The sequence below is a fragment of the Rhagoletis pomonella genome, unplaced genomic scaffold (assembly GCF_013731165.1).
Source record: "Rhagoletis pomonella isolate Grant_MI unplaced genomic scaffold, Rhpom_1.0 Rhpom_scaffold_00006, whole genome shotgun sequence".
Classification (NCBI taxonomy): domain Eukaryota; kingdom Metazoa; phylum Arthropoda; class Insecta; order Diptera; family Tephritidae; genus Rhagoletis; species Rhagoletis pomonella.
In genome coordinates, this window is record NW_023458560.1 from 17,000,694 (window position 1) to 17,017,946 (window position 17,253).

The window sequence follows — 17,253 nt, forward strand, 5'->3', positions numbered from 1 at the left end:
ATAATGTTTGAAAAGTCATAAGTATTACGAATTAACAATGTTGCCACAAGAACTGTTGCATTTGGTAAGACTGTTGCGATAAAATTATTATAAAAACTCGAAATGTTTCGATTTCAATTTTCATCCAAGCGGCATACAAGTTTTAAGAAATCAATGGTAAGTTTTGAACAAACATACAACACACTTATTAGAAAGGCCCTATCTAAAATATTTGTTCCTTTGCGGAGTCCTTGTAAACCTTTAGAATAATTTTAGTTCTTCCGTTGCAAGTTTCTTATTAAGACCTTTTTAATAAACGCTGGAAATAGTTTATTAATGGGCTAGTTGTTTTTAAATTAAATTAGGTCCTTAGTGAACAATCTACCGACATTTGTACAAAGCTGAATATCGAAAGAAATTACCTCTGACTAAAATTTTCTTGTTGGCCTGATTTAAATTTAATAACTTTTAAAAGTGGTCATATTTATTATCATTTTATTAGATTTTGTACAACATAAGACATATTTTTATGTACATACATACAATACATGTATAAATATTTTTTATTTCGGAATTACAAATACAAATTAATTACATAGGAACATATAATATGTATTAAAATTACCATATTTGATAAATAAATAATTAGTAACATTTGAAATTAGATTTCTGTACATAGGAAAATATATAACATGATCGCAATCGCCTAATTTTAATACTGTAATCGCACATATTTAATACAATGTACTTAATTATACATTTCATTTACAATACAATGTATATTTGCTAAATATTTCGATTAATTTTGTTATCGCATTTTTTTTTTTACATTTCGGACACGCAAATAAAATTACAAACGAGTTTTGCATTTAAACAGAAATATTGCTGCAACATGTTGCTTCAACACGCTGCGACTTTTAGCAACATTGAGAGTTTAAAAATATATGTATTAGCTAGTTAATACATAAATATGTATGTACAAACATATGTAGCTACGCAGCTAAAAAACAAAAATTTATGCAAATTTTACAAATTGGATTGCACATTTTACATCCCCTCTCAGCTAACCGCTCAAAGTGGAGGGGTACGCGCCATTTGCGGTTGCTGTTGTTGTTGATGCTGCTGCTGCTGTTGTTGCTGTTGCTGTGGCAACTGATACGGACTGTAGCGTTGAAAATGCCGTATGCGCATATCAGGTGAGGCCGAACCGGACGAGGATGGCGTCGTAGCTGGTGGAGGTTGTGGCACTCCAACCATTATTGTCGATGGTGGTGGTGGCGGCGGTGTGCGGCAAGCATTAGCCGCTGCAGCGGCGGCGGCAGCAGCTTGTGCGGCTGCAGCCTGTTGATTGGCGCTCGCTATGAAACCGGCGGTCAGTTGGGGCCACTGTTGCCGCCACATGCCAATATTGAAAGCGTTGAGTACAGGCGGGCGTTGATAGATTTGTGGCAGCAGCATTTCCGTGTACGGTGAACGACCAAATATTTGCAAATGCTGACGCGCCTTCTCGAGAAATGCCAGTGAAGCTGCATCGGCTTCCTGTGGCGAGAGTTGTGCCATTAGAGGATCGGGAAAGAAACGTAATGGCGAGCGAAGATGTTGCTCGAGGAGAAATGAATCCATTGGGTCCCTGTGAAAGAAATGAAATGGTTTTTTCTTTTACTTTTTGTGATAATCAAAGTAAGTATTTATATATTTATTAAAAAAATGTTTATAAAAATTAGATCGCTCGATTTTACTAGCATAGTTACGAGCGGAGTTCAAAAAAGGCAGAAGGAAAGAACAAAATCGTGGATTTTTCAGCGACGGCATTTAATTTTCATTTCGCGTCAAGATAGCTGAAAGTTAAGCTGACATGCATTTGTTTGCTGACTGGTATGATATGTATACAGGGTGTACCTTTTACCCTTTCTTAAATTGAGGAAAATGTTACGAACGGAAGTGAGTTAAACTTCCGGGAATTCCATTTTTTATGGGATATACTTGCTTTTACCACAGTTTCGAATTCTATTATTTAGAGACTGAAAAATATAGTTCCGAAAAAAAAATCGAAACAAGAGCTATGTACATATTTTTATCCCCAGAATCCGAAACTGTTGTAAAAGCATATACATATGTCCTATTTTAAAAATGGAGTTCCATCGAAACCGGATGTCAGTAATACACCAAAAGCTAGAGCATCCTCTGCTTCGTAATGAATATTTTTCCGTTTTCCAATAAAAAACATTTTTCTACATTTTAGAACAGGTTGACGGGTGGTCTAGGAGGCCCTGTATATATTTGCCATCTGGCCGTTTCCCGTTTAACTTTTACGTATGTATCAAAACTTCGTCTGCGAGTTTCACTGATCTTCAACCTTTTAAACACTTGGCTGAAGGAGGTCAAGGTACAATTAGGCATCGACACCAACAGCAAACTAGTAATACCGGCGCTTAATGACCCGAAAATGTTTGGAGTTATCTTTAACTACCTGGCCATATCCACACACACAACTAAAATTGTCATTAAAGCACAGAACTTCAATAAAGCGCCCAAAGAAAAGAAGAGAGAAAGGGGCAAAAACAAAAAGCGTTACCTATACCACGCAATTGGCGGGCCAGTTCAAAATTATGCTACTCCAATTTGGTCACTGGGGACTATTTAGCAGAATGCAGTAAACTAAGTTACAGATCTGCAAAAAACATAGCACTACATAGCACGGAACGGGGTGCCTTGGATTCTTAGCGATGCGTCAGGGACATGATTTTTTGCTTAATAAGCAAATGGCGCTTGGCTCCTACCGTAGAAAACACTTAAGCAGACACTTGCTAGAAGCAGATCCACCACTCAGGGATAGGATCTTTACAAATTCACGGCCAAGATCCAGACATACATCCACTGGGCAAGATGTTGTAAAGAGAGGCCATAAACGGCAATTACCACCAACTCTCTACCCTTGTATACCGTCATCGGAGTTCAACCACATAAAGTCAACTGATGACATAAAGTCAACTGATGACATCGATTGGTTTTCTAACCGATTAAGGCAAGACTTAGTGGTGAATATCTGCTCATCACGTAATCTTAAGTGAATTGGAATTCAGTTTAAGTGATTCTCAACCAACACAATTAAGCCGAAACTTGCAATGGCGATATCCTGAGCAAATAAATTTACAGACCCCTAAATGCTATCATTAAAGAGATGTGAACTATTGGCTCTTGGCCTATTATCATCTGCTTCATTGATTTATTTGCGGATTGTGAACATTTTAGCTTGAAATTCTGAAGCTTATCATTAGCTATATTGGAATTAAGCCAGCATCATGACACCCTTTAAATAAAAATCTATGGAATTACACTATCCTGGTCTAAAGCTTTGACCAACGAGAGACTGCTGCAAACCTTAGCGTTCTGAATAATTTCTACGATTAAATAAATCTTTCGGAAGAAATCTATATAAAAGCTTCACGGAACGAAAATTTCTAGTGAAGAAAACAGCATTCGGTTTTGTTATGAACTTTAAAAAAACATTTAAAATGCGTTTTTCGGTTCTTGCGACCAGGGAAATGGATTCATTGCATACTGGTTTCAGGGTAAAGAAAAATGGAAAATGAAAACCTTCTATTTTTACTATTTATTTGGCTATCTCTTATTGTTCCCGAGATATCTGATTTTATTAATTGGTTCCAAAATATAACATAATGCGGCTAGAAATAGTCATCGAACTTGAGGCTCTTCATATAACCATAGATCAGGTCGTCGATAAACTCAGGTTGTCAAAAATAGAGTTATGCAGCAAAGCAACCTGGAGCATCTTTTCCCTCGAGGGACTCCTCCAAGCTAGCACCCTGCAATGCCACACGGAAGACTTAGAATCCCCAGAACGAATAGGGGCAGAAATCTTTGGATTCAGGACCAGAATCTCTGTTTCTATAGGCAAATATCCATGCACTTTTAAGGCGATAGTTTACGTTATATATAGCTAGTTATACATAAAAGCTACCGGAACGAGATTATCATTATTCTAAGTGATAGTCAGAAATGATGTAAATCATCATTAGTTTTTGTAATGGGTACTAGGCCACAGGGAAATAAGGCTAATGAGACCTTAAACTGTCTCGCTAGAGAGACGGCAACCTTAACTCCAATTGACCCTGAGCCCATCCTGGAAGTATGTCCCAAAATCTAATACCCTCCGAAAGGAAAAAGTTAAAATAGGTATGTACTTGCAGGTATCTTTGTATCTTTACAGGGCACTGTAGCCAAAGAGCGCATCTGCTTGTAAATGTATAAGCTGGGGATATGGTCAAATGGTCTTTGTCGTCTCTGCGTCTGTACCAGTGACGCCAGCACTAAATATTCTCATTGAGTGTGATGCCGTCTAGAGAAGACGGAGGATGCTATCATGACATGGCTTTTGTAAATTTTCAAGGGATGCATAGCCCTTAACTACGTCCCTTTGTCGTGGAAATGAGTGACATAAGTTTTCATCTCAAAAAACTGGTAAGCGAGCGCACATCTACGCCAAAGATTTTCGAGCAATTATCTCAACTACCTTTGTTCTCAAAGCTTTCGAGGGGGTTCTAGACGCGCACGTCCGAGGGTTTTTCCACGGCGATAGTATGTCTTAGGCAAAGCATTCATATTTACGAGGACGATCCCCTGAGACGGCGCTTCATGAAGTCGTTTGAACAGTCGAAATTCCTAGGCGAGCTTGGTGTCGCGGAGTCTATAAGTTCATGGCTAATGGCGATGCTTCGCAGCAGAACTATTTCAGCGGAACTTGGAAGCTATACACTAATAAGAAACGTTAGTAGGGGCACTCCTCAAGGTAGATTGATCTCTCTAATTTTACAGTTTAGCACCAACAAATCAGTACCGGCCCTGACTATGAAGCGATTTTAGTAACCGGGTTATTCGCATCTGTGGTGAGCCACATCATCGATGGAACTTTAGTTGAGCTATGCCGATAATTCGAGCAATGTGGCCTTAGAGTGAACCCATTTAAAACAGAATTAATGTTCTTTGCATCCAGGAAAAAGGTTGCTAGATTTTTATTACTAAAGCTGAATGGACAAAACCTACGATTATCTAAATAAGCGAAGTATTTGGGAGTTATACTGGAATTTAAGCAAAGCTGGAAAATAAATACTGAAGAGTGAGTAAAGAAAGCGAGCATTGCCTATTACTCCTGTAAGCGGCTTTTTGGGAAGTCATAGGCTCTTAATTCAAAAGTGGTACACAGCTGTTGTTCGATCTTATGCTACGATTCTCTGGTATGGCGGGCAGCCTTAAAAAAACCAGTATAATCATGTGAAACTAGGCAGAGTTCAGAGGGCTGCACGCGTCGGTATTCGCCATAGCTGAAGCCTACCATCTCTTAGAACATAGTAGTTTACCTCACGGCGAGCGTGTATCCATTTTCTCAGATAGCTAAACGGGCATTAAGGCCTTGGCGTCTTTTGCAAAAAGGTCGAAACTTATCAGGGAGTGTAGCACGCTTTTAAATTCAGTAAGTAGTCAGCTCGATCTAGATTTAGTTTGTGTCCCTGGTCATCGCAACATTCCCGGAATCGAGGCTGCTGACGAATTAGCCGGAAAAGGTTGCACATTGATGTCCGATTGGAACCTTATATAGATACATCTTTCTCCACAATCTTCAGAAGTCTGATCAAAGGTGGCGCACGGCGGCAGGTTGTCGTAAGAGAACACATATGCTTGTAGCAACCCTTACTAGGCATTAGACGGTTGGTACCATGCGAGAAGGCTGGGAATCGCCTACAACAATTTATGTGGAAGCTGCAAAGACGAGAACGAGAGGTAAACAGGAGCTTCTTTGCAAATGCCCAGCTCTAATGAGGAGCAGAAATACCATGCTAGGAGCATATGAGTTCACATCGTTACGAGAGCTATCTGATACACATAAGTGTCCACAACATACTCAACTTTACAACGACGCCGATTGGTTCTAACATATTCATTCGAGGTATATGTTATCAAAACGGCACTTAGCTGCTACTTGGGCATAATAGTTTTTCCGCCACCATTTTAACCTAACCTAACCCCGAAAGCGCTGCTAAACCTTATGTGGGATTTGGGTTTAGAAGAAGTATTGTGAAAAATAGTGCGCACAATAGGTTACTAGTTCCCGGTGCACTCCTATTTTTAATATCTATCTATCTATCTAGTCTCATCAAAACAGGTCACATCATCTGCATATGCCCATTGGAAGATACCACAGCGCGTAAAACTGATCCAAATGTTTTACGGAAATGGTTGTTTTGCACTTCGCGCATTGCGTGATTTTTTCGGTCATCATAACCGGCCATCTGAGTCAATAATCAGCCGTTTGGTGCACAAATTTTAAGAAATCGGGTCGGAGCAAAACGCGAAAATACCAGTGCATCCTTGTACTGGTGCTTTTTGGGCTGGCGGAGTCATCAAATCCTACTTCTTCGAAAATTATGCCTATTATCGCTGTTATGGCGAACATTATCGTAACATGGTACCACCCTTTTTATGGCCAGGATTAATTGGCATAGGCTTGGTTTCAACAGGACGGTGCCACTTGCCATACCTCGCATGAAACAGTGGCCCCAATGCGAACGAAGCTCTTTATTACCACTGCACTTCTTTCTCTAGGGGTACGTGAAAAGTATAGACTATACCAGTAAGCCGGAGAGACAACACCAGAGCTGAGGAACGAAATTATATGCGTTACAAATTACATAGAGCCGAAACAACATTTTTTGTTGTTGTTTATATACAAAAGAAAATCTGCGGTTTTTTTAATCACTCTGCACATACATACATATACAGTTATCCTACAGATACATTGCGACAGAGCTTACAGCCAAGCAATCTGGTTTGCAACATGTTGCTAAGAGTATGGTTTCGGAACAATTATTAAACACTCCTTTGCATTCGAATGTCGAGGCTTTTTTCTGCTATTTTTGTGTTAATGTATTATTTTTGTCTCATTTACTTCTCATTTGATAGTGTATAATTAGCAGTTGGCAAAACAACATCACCATGAATAGTAACAAAGTAATCACAACAAAAAGTCTGAATTACAAGCAACTTAGAACACGAATGGAAATAACACCAATAAAACGGAAAATAGTAAAAAATTTCATACAATCATATAGCAACAAAAATACTGGTGCATATTCAAGTTGATGTTAAACCCGTTTTTTGTTGCTGTATGTCAGCAGTATTCACTCATTACTAGCGTTTCGTTAGTTGGCCATGTTCGTGTTGCATGTACGAATGAGCTTCAAAGTTAAATTCGCCGACCTATAATTTTCTCGGCCAACTTAAAATGCTGCCGGCCGCTGCGTAATTGTGTTGTTGTTGCTGCTATACGAGCACTTCTATATGGTACAACTGCTTGTAAAGATATCTTGTACGATACACATGTGTTGTTGTTATAGTTGTTACTGCTGATTTGCAGTGGCAGTGGCAGAATTTTCTTTTTTTTTCGTTTTTGCACCGAAAGTGTCGAACAATAAAAAAAAACGCTCCAGCATTTATAACCCAAAACGGAAAGAAGTGAAAATCATTTTGATCCGACACTTTAGGAGTTTGCATTCTTTTTCATTAAGTGCGCAAACTTGGCTGCTTGTCTGCAACTTGCAACACTTTGTGTTTTGTAGTTTCTGTCGATTTTTTTATATGCCACACTGCATGCATTTAAATTTTTATTATCTCTAAATTTTTTCCTCACACACAAATTTAGCAAATTTGCGGCCAAAATATTTTCGGCTTTTATGACATGCGATATAATTTTTAACACTTCATTCGCCAGCACACCCATCGCACATAAAGGCGGCGACACACATTGGTACCTTTGTAAGCGACGGTGAGTGGATCCAGTGTAGTAGGAATGGAATGTCGGGTGCAAAAGCGAACCTTTGAATGCGGCAGCTATGCACGCACGCGCGCACGCAACATGCAATGCCAGTGAAATGCGTAATTGTTGCTGAAAATTTATTTATTGCTAAATTGGCTTTTGTTGCCTTCTCTTGGCTTGGCTTCTGCCCAAAGCTAAAGGTGGGACAAGAATGCGAACGTATTTTGACAAGCGTCGAATGCAATCAATCATTTTCACTACTCTGCGACGGAGAAGACATGCGAAGAAAGCAGATAAATAGTGAAGCAGAATATGGATGGATCACTCAAAGGAAGCTTTAAGTTAAAAGAGACGATTTGATAAACTGACCATTGTCGGTAGGTTTCGAAAGTTTATTTTGGTAGAACTCAGCAGGTTTTAGACATATCTTCATCTCTTATGGAAATGTGGCGATTTTGTTACTGGTGTTTTTCATTGCATTTGTGTCTAGCACACATCCATAAATGTATGTACATATGTACATTAGGGCAGGTCAATTTGTATAGGTGATTTTTTCGACTAAGAACCTATAGCATAGAAGGATTGTACGTGTAATTCTAAGCAAATATTCCAAATTGCGAAAACAGGTATAAAACTGTATTGTATGTATTACCAGAACCTATTAAACTTTTACTTACCTATCGAAATCAGTCAGACGCGATGAGTCCCGAAAACCTTTCGCAAATGGATTCGAATCGATTTTGAGCTTCGTTATCAATTGATTTTGATACGCTGTAACCGCTGTGAATACAGTTTCAGGAAAAACATACGTTTTGTGATCCAATTCTTGCAGTTCCTTTGGAGTGTGGGGTATATTTTGACCATGGGCGAGGCGCACCAAATGTATGCGCGGCTGATAGCGATGCATGGAGTTGAGGACGATCTATGGAAAAGTTGGAGAAAGTGTGAAAAACGACATATAATAAAATCGCTATAAATTAAAAACTAAACAAAACATTAATAAAAATTTAAAGAAATAAATATAAAATACAAGTTGGAACCATTGGCAAAATCTTGCATTTGACAACGCAATGATCAAAATTAATCTTCTCGAAATTGTGTGAAAATCAAAATTGTATGCATGTCTGCTCGCCGTAAAAGTGGCCAATGCAATAATAGGTTATTTCCCATCACGCCTCATCGCCCGCAGAGATAAATAGCGCAAACGAACTAAGTTTTTAGATATGTAAGCAAATCGTATGCCTTTATCTACCATTTATGTACTATATTATGAGCCAGGCATTCGCAAGGAAAAATTGGAAACAAAATAATTTAATTTTGAATATCTCGTAAAATTTTTTTATTTAAAATCTAAAAACTGCAAGAATTAACTCCAAATATTCTATGTGAACGATTTGTTTTATTTAGCAAGGTAAATGGGGCCAATACGAAGCTAATATGTAATTTAAAGGGTGTTAAAGTAGAATAAAATTATTCCATTTTGTTTAAAATTCTGCACTATTTTGAAATTTTTTATCTCGATTTGTTATATTTTTTTAAGTAAAAAAAAAGAATAAAACGAACGTGAGTGGCACCATTCTCTTGTTTTGTGAACTCACCATCTAAGTGTTCTGCGAATATTTTTGCTTTAAACAAAAACCAAAAAAAAAAAAACATTTTGAAAACACTGTCTTGATAGCGCTTGTACTTAAGAAAAACAGCGCAGCTACGTGCACTTTTATGGCAGAAATTATGTATGCATGTATGTAGATATGTATGTACAATATGTAAATATAAGAGTGTCTATAAATGCAGAGAAAAGTGTAGAAATAACAGTTTAAGCGAAAAAGTGACCAGCACGGCAATAAAGAAATGGAAACAATACGAAAAAACTGCATTTACGATCATTGTTGCCACCTTTTCAAATTTCACATTCACCACTTTGCCATGATTACTTTGCTGTATATGTGATAACCTGCTTCTGTTCGATTTTTTTGTTTTTTTTTTTTTGGGTAAACATCCTTATTACTCTTGACTTATTTAAATTTTTTCTTCGCTCTCGTTGAGTTCCGCCTTTTGTTCGGCTCGTTTGTGCATTTTACGATAGGTAATTTGCACGTGCAAAGGTATGTACATACATATATATATATCTATTTATTGAAATGTTAATGCCGGCGTGTATGAGTTTGCGAAAACTCCTCTACTATAATGCTTCGCCACAAAGCGTCTATACTGTTTTGTTAAATATTTATGTTTGCAAAGTAACAAGTTTGTCGATTGTATACAAATAACTACATACATATCCACATGCAAATGTGCCTTGCTTTAAAGCGCATCGAGGAAGGTATCTCAAAGTATGGCATCCGTTGGAATACAGTTCACTAGTATTGCATTAATTTTTCTTCTTATTGTTGGTTTTTATATCCAACCTAAAACTTTCTTGAAACCTTTCTTTTTTAAATTTTCTTCGCACTCACCTGTCCATTTTTATCCATTTCGTTATTCGTCAGTTTCACCTTCTCGAAAGAGACTACCTGTTTCCTTAGCGCCTCCACACTTATGGGACAATCTGGATGCGGATAGAGTCGCGCTGGAGGCGGTGGATCCGCTTTGCCTGCTACCAGCCACGATGAACGATGATAAGCGTAGCGATAACGGCGTGAATCCATTGGCACGACATCCATCACAACTGCATAACGATCGGGTGGTTGTATCTGACGTAGAGGACCTGAGAAGCTGACACGCACGGTGGGGAACATACGTCTGCAAGGGAAAGAAGAGTATGTACAATACCTATATATGTAAAGATCAAAATTCTCAAATTATAGGTACTATTTTCAGAATTTTTTATTTTTTTTTGAAAAAAATGCGGTTTCTCCGTGTTGAACGCTCTCAACTCCCTATTGGAAATGCGATGTTGCGCTTTGTTTTAAAATTTTCAGTCCATTATCTACATGTCCAAATTTCACAGTTATGCATGCGCTATCATGTTAGTTATAGTACAGAGCATTCGTCTTTATCGCCGATTGAATTTCGACAAAGGAATAGAAGCTTTTGTAGGTACTCGTACACAAGAAAAGGAGAAAAATTCGTGGCACACAAATAATTATTACTCTTAACGGTTAGCGTTTTTTACTTAAACCCGAACGAGTATTACCGCTTGCTTCAAAGCCTTTCACTTGATATGCCTATTTTGTTATTGGCTTTTTAACATTTTTAAGGAGCTTATGACCCAGTACCGGTGGAGACCTAAACCTAAGATACAGAACTGAACATTTTCCCTTACTTACCTTGTTCAATTAAGGAAATAATTTTTTAATACAATTTGGATAATTTGGATATCTACACCTATGTGTAGCAAGCTAATATTATTACTGTATACAAAAAAATACTACAGGACCTTTACTAAACAGCAAACCGATGCCACACATTTTCCCTAAATACATAAATATTAAATATTAAAATACCTTTGGCTTGTAAAATTTGTCACAAATTAGCATATCAAGCAATCGCATAAGAGCTAATAAAAACTTAATGTGGACCCTTCAAATACTACCGCCAACGCAACGACCACATAAAAAGAGTGCTAACAATAAAAACGCATACAGAGTAGAAAGGTTCAGGGTAAATACGAACAAACTAATATTAATTTTCACGACTTAATTAATATTTCATTGTGAAAAATTAATTGGACTGCGCCAAACGGCAGCTGAACTAATTCAAAGGACATTTATCATTGCAACAGCAACAAATGCATCGATACACACATACACACACACGCACCCACCTTTGCTCAATCGCATTTTTCTTATCAAAAGAATACCAAAGAATTTTACTCGCGAACAAATTACCTACCTACCTGAATGAAAGAAAAACAGGCAAGGAAGTAAAAGACAAAGCCTAGTGTAACGGATAGCAGACAAGAAACACGCAATAAAATCGTGCTGTTGGCCACATCGAACTGACCTCGTCCGCGAAGGGTAGAGGAGAGCGGCTCAAAAGCTTAATAAAGAATGATATAAAGTGTATGCCAGGCGAATCGTCTTAAATAGGCCGCATTTATACTCGCACCGGAGAGAAGCGCTGCGCTAAAGGCAGTTCGATGGTCAAATATGTATGTGGTTGAGCCGTCTGCGCTTTTTTCACGAAAGAATTATGAAATTAATAAAATACTAATAAAGGCAGCAAATGTTTAAAAGCAAGTTGCTATTGTTTTTGTTGCTGTTGCTGCTCTGTGTGCATGGCCATATGTACATATGTATTTGTTGTTGGCAAGGTAATAAACAGCAATGCGCACACCTCTTATCGAGTAGAGCGATAAAGATCGCGTGTGACCGCTGAGCAATAGTAGTAGCGGCATTAGTGTGTATGCAGCTTAAGCGTGGCATGTTGCAGGTTGCATCGGTAGATATTTACCTAAGACATGCACACACACACATAAGTTCAGCTTTACAAGCCGGAAAGCTATGAAACCATTTGTACTACGCGTATGGAGACTTGCCGTCGACGTGCCGGTTGAATGTGGCAAAGCTGCAGAAAATTTGAATTTATGTGTTGAGTTGTCATAAAAAGTGGAAAAATTTGCATTTTTTTGTTTTATTGCATTTGTCGGTAATGGATTAACGAGCACTATAGCTGAGGTGTTGATAATGAAATTGCTGAGCGTAACAAAAGTGTAACAACGTGAAAGTCTGGCATCGATGTTATAATACGGTTAGCAACATGTTTCGGATGAGGAACAAAGAAGTTGAAGAATTTGATAAAATTCTAGACATCCCTATGCATTTCGGCAGGAACAGGAATTTTGAAGGTCCTAACGAACAAAAATTGTGGTTGTGTCAATAGCCATGAGCACATCCCAGAGGTGGTAGGTAACCCCAAATACCGCATACCTAGATCTAAACGGAGCTAATTCAAAAATCAGATCCGGAAATATAACTACTTGTGGATCGTATACATTCAGCGCAATTAAAATAGAAACAGGTATGACAATAGATTTTAGTAGGTTAGTGAATATAATCATGAAGAAAAAATATTTGCATTAATTAGAGAAAAGTTCTATGAATTGATTTATGCAAATATTTTTATATTTCCAAAACCATTTTTCATAATATCAGAAATAGTCGACAGTTTTATTTTCAGTTGAATACATCTGATAAATTCCACCAGAAATACGTTTCATTTAGAGCTGACCATCGATAGTTTCGATAGTCGATAGTCACAACCATGGATAGTATCGATATTATCGAAAATGTCGACACTATCGATACCCTGCAGTGAAAAGCCAAGCCAGTTAGAAAAAATACTAGTTCATTAAGTAGTATGTGCCTACCAGTTCGACAATTTCGAAGAACTTAGGCGATCAGCGACATCTGCCTTTGAATTGCCAAAGCCAAAAATAAAACGCAATTATAATTGCTTTTCTTACAAATGTCGGCTGTGGCGTCACGTGAAGACCACTGGTTCTGGTTCTGAAATTGCAGGTTCGAGGCCGCTTGGAGGTGGTTAAGATTTTTAAAGTTAAATAAATGTAAGTAAAAATAATTTATTCAATTTATAAATAAATAACAAATTTGATAATCTAATTGCATTGCAAAAAAACATTTAGGAAGAAATGCTTGTGCTATAAAAACAAAGAAATTAAACCAAAATATTTTTTTTTATTAAATTTAAAAATTACAATAAACAGCTTAAACAAAAAAATAAATTTATAAAAAATAATAATAAAATAAAAAATAGAAAATAAAAAAACTTTCCCTGCGCCAGGATTTGAACCTGGGACCTCAGGCTTACCACGCGAGTGCTTTGCTCTGTCGGCCATTGTGACTGCTGGAGCGTCGCGAGCAAAAAGGCACACTTATGCATTTCACGAGGCATGAATTGGCAGACTATCTTATCAACTAGTATGATGCTACTAGTATTTATACTAGTAGATGCTGATGCATAGCCTGACAATTGACATCTCGTAGGACATCGCAATGTTAAAAATACCAGTCGCTAACATTGAAAAAGGATAGAACGTGAACTAGTTGGGCTTAAACGCAAACCGGTAGAATTCTAGTTCACAACTAGTAGCTTTCCCTGCAGGGTAGTTTTGATTAAAACAGTCCAATAATTAAACATAACAACTTTTATTGAAAATGAGATCAGAATTGCTAAAATATGTCAATATTTTGGTTAAGGAACAAAAGTTTATCAACGATGTTTGGCTACAAGCAGCATCTGCGATTTAAAATATGTATCCCTGCAGTAAAATTTAGAGACAGTCTGACAAAGCGCTAGATCCGAACTACATATTTCAGAATTATCTCTGAACTGGTGCAAAACGGCTGCAGAACGAGACAGTTGAAGCTTTTGATGTGCTAGTTGCGCTTTGTTGAGAAGTAAATGCACAAATTCTCACTTCTTGTACAATACTAAAATAGCTCAGCGGGAAGATCTCCGACTGTAACATCGTTGGTCGCGAGTTCAAATCGTGGTGGAGGCAGTTGTGATTTTCAGATTTAATAAATTTAAATTTGTTTGAGTGCCTCTTAAAAATTTAAGAGAAAACGTTAAAATTTAATATAAATTAAACGAGAGAATAAAAAAATTAAATAAAAGTGCAATCTGTAAAAGAACAGAAAAAATTAGAAAAATATCAAAAAATCGAATAATCAACATTTTTTTTTTTAAACTTATTGTTGCAGATCTGTACAAAATGAAAACAGTTAAGAAAATAAAAAATATCCAGTAATCTAGTTTTAAAATTTTTTCTCATAAAAAACTTATTGTGCCAGAACTGTTGAAAATGGAACCAGTTCAGAACTAATTCGAAAGTTCTGCAAAGGTGACAATTTCCACTTCGTAGGACATCACCATGTCAAAAGAGACAGTTGAAAGCATTACGTTGGGATAGATCAACAACCAGTACCGCCTCTTAAAGAGCTAGTTCTGCGCTAGTTCCGAACTAGCGCGATTTACTGCAGGGTATGTTACTGAATAATGTATGAATAAGTGAAAACTATCGATAGCGCTTACAAACCCATCGATGATTTCGATAGTCAAAAAACATCGATACTATCGTTATTGCCATCGAAAATTTTTCAGCTCTAGTTTCATTATTAAATATTCTTAAATATTTTTAAGTTTTAGTAAGATTATATTATTAATTTCTGAACACTGTAAAATAGTAGAATATGACTTAAAAAAGTCTTTGGGGATATTCTTTATGTTATAGATTTATCAACTTAGCGAATTATTATAATTACTAACTTCTAACTTAATTTTCGAAAAAAAACAAAGAATAATGAAAAGAATATTAAACTATTTGGTTTCTTAAAAGAATTGCTAAACACTTAATTATATATTGACTGCTTTTGCCCATTATTTTTTGTTTAAAATCTGAATAAGATTGCTTTATTTTCAGTATTAAAAAAAGGAATTTTGGGCCTAAATAAATTTGATTCTAGAATATTCTTTTCCAAAATTTTAATTCCACATAATTTTTTTTCTACAGAATTTTGACCCGAAATAATTTTAATAGCAAAGAGTTTTCGACCGAAATATTTTTGAAAAGCGGAATTTACTACCACTCCCGAAAGAATTCGTTTTAAACAAGGAAGGCTCCTCTGTGATATATGTAGAAGTAGATGACAATACTCTTAAATAACACTCCCAATTTATCAACATCAGACGGAACGTGCTTCAGAACACCATGGCAGCCATCTATGGGGGCTCGTCATAAAAAAGTAAAAAAAAAATGGTTTCAATGCAAAAACTGAAAAAAATAACTCAAATAATTTGCTTGGCAACATGTCTCCCAAATTGTATTTCCTGTTATACGTAAAACCTGTGCAACATAATTGTAACAAAAAGAAGTGTATTTCAACAAAATCAATAAGCTACAATAAAACCAAGGGACAAATAGTGAAACTGTCATGATAATTTATGATATTTGCAAAAAGAGCAAATAAAGGCGTGCCTCATTCGCTTTACAAAATAATTAAAAACTATAGCGGTTCATTTACTATGTCACTTGTAACATGAATTTACGATGTCCACCCACTGCCATCAAGCAACAGCCACCAACGTTGAGTCAACAGTTAGCCGGCCGACTAGACGAATGCAAGCAATAGAGAATGAGTGCAGTCAGTATTTGTATAAGAATTTGTTTCGCTTTCAGCGCGGCACAACTAAGGTGGGGTGACGCGACAGACCAGACCGCATGCGGCATGCCACAATTAGCACCATTGTAGTTCACATTTATTAAAATATAACAGAAATATATAAAAAAAAACACAGGCAAGTTGCAAATGCAAAGCTGAGAACGCTTATCGCAACGCTTACATCTTCAACGATGGCCGACAACAACAACAAATGCTCATTAGGATGGTCAAAAAGAGAGTATTGCTCTCAGCCCCCAGGGTTGTTCTAGACCGATACAGATATACCCGTGCTTTTTTTTAAACCAAAAATTATTTACAGATCGCTCAAAGCGCTCAAAGTTTTTGATGTATTTATGGGGAAAAAACAAATTTTCGCAGAAATGATAAGAACTCGTGAAAATCAATATTTAGCGATCGTAAAACTCTGTTTTTCTTCAGGAGTCTTGCAATAATAACACCAAATTGTTAATTTGAATATTATCAATATTGACTTTTTTATATGTCCCTCAACAACCCCAAAAAATGCAATGGGAGAACCCATAAAAAATCGTTTGTATTAAAGAAACGATTGGGTATTGTTATTGGAAGTCTTCTGAAGAGAAACAGTGTTTTTCAAACGAAAAATATTGATTTTCAAAAATTCTATACTAAATATTTTTTGATTTCGAATTAAAAAACAGAGTGGTATTTTTTCGGCATAGAACAATCCTAGAGGTGAAAGCATTAAAATTCCGACTTATTTTTGGACCACCATAATGAGCGGTTGCTGTTTTCTCGGAGCATTTTTTCGTATAAATTTTTGGGCCACCCTAATGTTCATACATATACATATTTTTATATATGTAAATGCCTCATAGTTGGATACATACATACTTATATTTAAATGCGCTCGCTACATATTCGCCACTAATGAACTCAAACAATGCGACGCGCCACATTTCGTGCACAATCGCATAATTCATTTGTGTACATAATTTTTGAAATGTCAAAAATACTTCACGAAAAAATATCGTGTTGAGTTATAAGGCCTTGAGAAGCAATGGCAAGCAAGTCGACAGCAACAACAGCAGTGTGAAAATGTGGCAACTCGACTGCATGACATCGCATGGCGAGATAGACCAAAGAGGGGCCAAGAAAGTGCGAAAGCACGCTTAGTTATTGCATAGTGGCGGGTGAACACCTCATAACGTCAGAAATACCACAAAAGAAACGAATAAATGCAATGTGTAAAAAGAAAATACCCGAAAAACTAATGTTAACAAGTTAGCAGTTGCTTATAACGGGTGATTTTTTTGAGGTTAGGATTTTCATGCATTA

The 17,253-nt window shown here is 36.8% G+C and overlaps 1 protein-coding gene across 1 annotated transcript; it reads right to left on the minus strand.

Moving 5' to 3' along the window:
- Nucleotides 1–682: 682 nt before the first annotated feature.
- On the minus strand, nt 683–10,548 carry LOC118740452 (T-box protein H15-like). Its single transcript, XM_036472003.1, has 3 exons — nt 10,267–10,548; nt 8,488–8,732; nt 683–1,609 (listed from the first exon to the last, which is right to left on the minus strand). Exons 1-3 carry the CDS (start codon nt 10,546–10,548, stop codon nt 1,051–1,053), a joined length of 1,086 nt encoding a protein of 361 aa, XP_036327896.1. The 3' UTR covers nt 683–1,050.
- Nucleotides 10,549–17,253: the final 6,705 nt, after the last annotated feature.

Coding starts and splice junctions, on each gene's coding strand:
- LOC118740452 (XM_036472003.1), bottom strand. CDS start 10,548: ATGTTCCCCACCGTGCGTGTCAGCTTCTCAGGTCCTCTACGTCAGATA. Junction 8,733..10,266: donor AAATGGATAAAAATGGACAG/GTGAGTGCGAAG, acceptor ACTTTTCCATAG/ATCGTCCTCAACTCCATGCA. Junction 1,610..8,487: donor CGTCTGACTGATTTCGATAG/GTAAGTAAAAGT, acceptor TTTCTTTCACAG/GGACCCAATGGATTCATTTC.